Source organism: Arachis hypogaea, chromosome 12, assembly GCF_003086295.3.
Source record: "Arachis hypogaea cultivar Tifrunner chromosome 12, arahy.Tifrunner.gnm2.J5K5, whole genome shotgun sequence".
Taxonomy (NCBI): Eukaryota; Viridiplantae; Streptophyta; class Magnoliopsida; order Fabales; family Fabaceae; genus Arachis; species Arachis hypogaea.
Window position 1 is genome coordinate 83,185,040 of NC_092047.1, and position 6,000 is coordinate 83,191,039.

The window sequence follows — 6,000 nt, forward strand, 5'->3', positions numbered from 1 at the left end:
AATTGATGCATAAATCCACTTCCGGGGCCCACTTGGTGTGTGCTTGGGCTGAGCTTGAATGTTGCACGTGCAGAGGCTTCTTCTGGAGTTGAACGCCAAGTTGTAACGTGTTTTTGGCGTTCAACTCTGGTTCGTGACGTGTTTCTGGCGTTTAACTCTAGACTACAACATAGAACTGGCGTTCAACGCCCTTTTGCGTCGTCTAAACTCGGCCAAAGTATGGACTATTATATATTGATGGAAAGCCCTGGATGTCTACTTTCCAACGCAATTTTTGCATCAGCATCATCAGCAGTCCTTCTTCTACCTCTGAATCTGATTTTTGCTCAAGTCCCTCAATTTCAGCCAGAAAATACCTGAAATCATAGAAAAACACACAAACTCATAGTAAAGTCTAGAAATGTGAATTTAACATAAAAACTAATAAAAATATCCCTAAAAGTAACTAGATCCTTCTAAAAACATACTAAAAACAATGCCAAAAAGCGTATAAATTATCCGCTCATCAGTATTCCTTGGGAAACCATAGACACGAAGGCTATGATTCCGGCTAAGGGCGATGTTGTCCCAAGCGGAAAATACTTACAGCTTCCTATGAACACCACAAGCCTTGACATAGCCCCTCAGCCTACTATTCCTTCCACCTCATCACCACCACCACAAAGATCCACCCATCAACGGATTGAAGATCTACACCAGAAGATTGATAGATATGAGCGCTGCAACCAACGCCGGTACACTTACATCAAGAAGCTTTTGCGTTGTGTTACCCCTAGAATGGAGGAACCCGAAATATTCACGTCCACCTCGAACCCAAGTGACGGGAGCTCTGATGAAGGAGATAGTGATGGTTCTGGTCCCGACCCTCCTTTGCGCATTGTTAGTAGTACGGAGGACCGTGCTAAATTCTAAGTGTGGGGAGGTCGTTCGACCGATCTCCATGGGTAACAATCTCTTCCTTTCAAAACCCATGGATTTATCTTTTGTTTAGTAGTTAATATATTGCATGATAGTTAGCTCCTGCAGAGTTACTTGGTCAAAATAATAACTTCTTTTCCAAGAAATCGTATTTTCGGGGTACCCTACCAATTTTGAAAAAAAAATTTTCCGATAAACTTGCTTAAAGAATGTATTCTGGAACGTAGTGATTGAGCTAAGAACACAAGCATGTAAGTTTTGAGCTTTGTTGTGTGGTTATATCTTCTAACCACTATTTTCCATTCTTGTGTGCATTATTCTCTCTCTATGATTGTAATCCTTGCTTTGTCTGATTCTATATATCCATTACTTTGTGTATGAATGCATTTACATGATTGAGACCATCATTTCAATAGTCACTTTTTCCAAACAGTCTTAACCCTTTTATCTATCATTGCTAACTAATTTTGAGCCCATGATAAACCCTTTTTGTTCTTAAATAGCGCACATCAACAACCCTAAGTGAAAAACAATGAATGTCCCTAGATTTGGATCCTTGATTAGCTTAGGTAAGTGAGGGTGTGTATCATTCAAATTTGTAGTTGTAATTGAAAATTCTGGGAATCGGGAACATACTCATGTATTGAATGATTGAACCATATGTATTGAAACTTTTGTACTTGAAACCCCAAGAAAAAGGGGACCAACAAAGAAAAAAAAATTATATGTGTATATATGAGAATGAAAGAAAAAGAATGTAGGAAAAAGAAATAGAAAAATAGAAGAAACAAAAATATAGAAAAAGAGAAATCAATAAAAGGGGACAAAAATGCCCCAAGACAAAGTAATAATAACAATGCATATGAGATGTGAATTAAAAAGAATGCATGAGTATGTGAAAAAGTGAAACCCATGGGTAGCTAGGTATTGTATTAGAGTTGTATAGGTTGTTCTATGTGTTTAGTGAGAACTTAGGTTAATCAAGGATTCAAGTTTTAAGCTCACTTGACCATATACATCCTTACCTTTACGCTAGCCCCATTACAACCCATGAATAAGACCTCATGATACTTGTATACATGCATTAAGTAATTGTTGATTGTTAGATGAAAGACAAATCTTGGAAAGCATGATTAGGAGAGGATTGAGTGACGAACCTTATACACTTGAGCGAATAGAGCGGATACACTTCCGGTGAGGGTTCGATGCTCAAATCCTTGTTCCCGGCTTTCACAAGCAGTCATCTAGCAAGTTATATGCACTTCATATTGATGTTCAAATTGGTAGGATTTATGAAATACATTTTATTTTCACCCCATTTGCTCATATGTGTTCTTGGAGGATAGATTTACCTTTGACCAAGTAGGTAGATGCTTTTACATTAGTTGCATGCATTCATTTAGGTAATTTGCACTTCATGAACCCTTTCTTGCCATGGTCTTTGGTCTTTTTATTTTTAGCATGAGGACATGCTTGGTTTAAGTGTGGGGACATTTGATGAACCCCAATTTTGTGGTTTATATTGTGTAGAATTTGAGGGGTTTTGTCAATATTTTTCACACTTATTCACAAGAATTGCATGGTTTTGTGTTCTCCTCCTAATATTACTTCATGATGGAAAACATGCTTCTTTTGCCTTAGAATTGCCATATTTTGATCCTCTTTTATTACCATTCGATTTCATGACGTGTTTGTTGAGTGATTTCAGAATTTATAGGGCAAGAATGGCCTAGAAGAGAGAAAGAAAGCATGCACAAGTGGAAGGAACATGAAGATTTGGATTTTGGCAATTTTAGCATGGGCGCGCACGCGCACCTCGTGCGCACGCGTGGGTGCGGACAGCTGGAAATGGCGCGCGAAGATCGGCGCATCCGCGTGGATTAGCAAAACCCCCATCGACGCGACACGTACATGGCGCGCACGCGTGGATCGTAAAAATCAATTGGCGCGCACGCGTGCATGGCGCGTACACGCGACAAGCTGCACGTGATCTCATTAAAGAAAATCGTGCTTGGCAATTTCTGAGGCTGAAGAGGCCCAAATTCAAGCTGGTTCTGCATGGAAAAGACCCAAGGACGCTAGGGGAAAAAGGGGGGACCATTCATTCATACTTAGACACAATTTTAGCTAGTTTTTTGTTTTTGTTCTTCTAGAGAGAAAAACCCTTGTTTCTCTCTAGATCTAGTTTGATTTGATCTTCTCTTGTTGAATTCTGAATTGGATCTTGTTGATTTCTAGTTTTGATTACTTAATTTGAATTTCTTAGTATAATTTTGTTTAGATCTTGTGTTAGATTTATGTTTTTTTGTCAATTGTCATTTTCTACTCATTTTGTGAATCTTATGGATCTTGAATTGTTAATGTTACATTGATGATTTCCATGATTAATTATGTTGCTTGAGTGATTTTACATTGATAATTGTTAGTGGGTACTTATTAATTTCAATTTAATTGCATTTTGAATATGTCTTTTAGTGATGCTTACCATGTGTTTGATGAAATATTTCCTTTGATTATGGAGTAGTTTTCTTTACTCTTGGCCTAGGCTAAGGGAATTGAGTGACCTTGAGTCATTGGGTCTCATTGAATTAGTGATTTAAGAACCCTTGGTGATCAACTTGATAACCCATTAACACTAACCCACTACTAATCTAATTAGTAGATAGGTTGGGACTTATGGGTTGATGTGATCAAACCTATTTGACATACTTCAAGCTTAGGAGTAGACACTACGTACTTAAGGCTTTTAGGAAGTAGATTTAATGGGTTGGTACCTCATAATTATCAATATTTGGTATGTAGACAAGGATGGAGATCTCAATTTCCTATGCCTAGCCAAGAGTTTCTTTTATTATTCATATTTGAAAACCCAAAATTTCAATTGCTTAATTCTAGTTATAGTTACTTGTTAGTTTTAGAGTAGAATTATATCATTCGTTCTCTTATTAGTTTGGAATTGCTCAGACCTTGCTTTAGCTACTTGACTTAGTTTCTTGCATCTTAAGATTTCTTGTTTGCTTGAGTCCTTTAGTTTAAATCTTTGCTCATGACTTGAAACCCCGAAATTCTAACCAATGTTGAAGCACATGTTTGCCCATTCCTTGTGAGACGACCCGAGGTTTAAATACTTCGGTTACTTTTATTGGGATTGAACTTGTGACAACCGATTCCTTAAAATTTGATCTGAGAGTTGACTATCGGTTTCGACTATACTAGCAACGGAAATATTTTGTGAAATTCCGAACCGGTGTACATTCTTAGCACCATCAATGACCCACGCGTACGCGTCACCAGCAAATTCGTCATCTCACGCGTGTACGTGAGCGACGCGCACGCGCCGTATGTCATTTCGGCATACTCTGGTACAAAAACCTGAGAGTTGTGCCGGTATTGTGCTGGAATCGTACGTTTGGCACGACGAGTAGTCATGCGTACGCGTGACCGACGCTTACGCATCACTGAGTTTTCTGCTTACCCACGCGTATGCATCGCAAGCGCTGAATCACTTAATTCAACGCGCTGCCCAGCTGCACTTCAAATTCTTCTCTCCTTCATATCCTAATTCGTCTTCAATCCTCTTCTTTCTTTCTTTTTACTTCTTCCTTCTTTCTTTCCCCCCTCCACCTACCACCGTCGGACCACCACCTCTGGCAGCCACAATTTCCTTTCCTTTTATTTTTCTCCTCCTACCCCTCTTATCTCATTCTTTCTCCCATTTATCTCCTTCTTTTTATCTTCTTTTTAAGGTTTCTTTTCTCACTTTCTTCTGCTCTTTAATTTTTCTTTTGTTTCTTACATTCAAATATTTTAATTATTTTTAATTGCATCTTAATTTTGTTAGTTGTAATTTCTTTTTAATTCTTTTCTCTTCTTGCATTTTTATTTTGGTGTTGGAATTTTATTTGGTAGATTGTTTTGATATTTCTTAGCTTGTTCGTGTTCTGAGGTGTGCTTTGATAATTGACATTCTATTTTGGGTCTACTATACACTTGGATTGACTACCTTACTTCTTGTTTTTAATATTGATGCTTGAGCTATTCTTCTCATGCTTGTTACTTGCATGCTTTTATCCCTCTTGCATCTAGTGTTAGTGATATGCCTTCATGATTTCAATTGATGTCTTACTTGCATGTTGTAGCTACCATGTATTTAAGACACTTTCTTTCTTTCTGGCATTCATTATCACTTGCACTTTCTTACTTCTGGTGTTTATTTTTCTAAGTTTAATATTCCTTCTTTTTCTTCCTTTTTTAGGATGGCCATCAGGAGAGGAAAAGAGAAGGCTTCTAACAAGACACCGACATAGAAGGGAACTAAAAGAGCACCAGCTAAGGCGCAACAATCCTCAAGGGTCAAGCCACCTACTAAGCGGGTTTAGAGGACCATCCAAGTTGATGAAGTGGAGAAGGAATTTTCTGCACGGGACTTCAAAAGATTCACGAACCACTATTGTGAGCGAATATTCTACATCTTAGTAGAGAGTAACTACCATAATGAGCACATCCTCATTCTTCCAGAGCACTTCATTAAATTTGTGGTGTCCCGCATTGAAAGCAGACAGTGGGGATTCTTAAAGAGGCAGCCGCGAGAAGCTAGTTGAATTCTACGCCATCTATCACTCGCCTACCCTTCAGTCAGTCTTTGTGCACCAAAAGCAAGTCCCTATCTCAGAAGGTGCCATTCAGAGAGTACTTGATCTTTTACCTAGTCCGGATGGGATAGATGCCTATCAAGAGGCACAGCTTGAGCGCCAGACATTCCAGTTTGACTGGAACCTCATGCATAGAGTCATCACCCAACCCGGAAGCGAGTAGAACTATGGGCAATACCGGACTAGACCCAAGAGCATCTCCGCCCAGGACCTTACTATGGAAGCTCGAGTGTGGGCACAAATCATGTTCCACTACATATTTCAAAGCACTCATGAGTCCACTTTTACTGCCGACATGGCCATTCTTATCTGGTGCATCCTCATAGAGAAACCTCTCAACTTGCCACGACTGATCCGACAAGCTGTGGGCCGAGTGCAGATAGCGGGCAACCTACCTTTTCCCGCATTGGTTACGGACTTGGTATCGGCA

General features: G+C 39.2%; 1 protein-coding gene across 1 annotated transcript in view; it reads left to right on the forward strand.

Annotated features, from left to right (window-relative positions):
• Window positions 1-5,733, forward strand: part of LOC140176771 (uncharacterized) — a 43,984-nt gene extending 38,251 nt beyond the window's left edge. Inside the window, exon 2 of the mRNA XM_072208315.1 lies at window positions 5,496-5,733. Within this exon, the coding sequence (XP_072064416.1) occupies window positions 5,496-5,733 (238 nt within the window). The remainder of the gene's footprint in view (window positions 1-5,495) is intronic.
• Window positions 5,734-6,000: the final 267 nt, after the last annotated feature.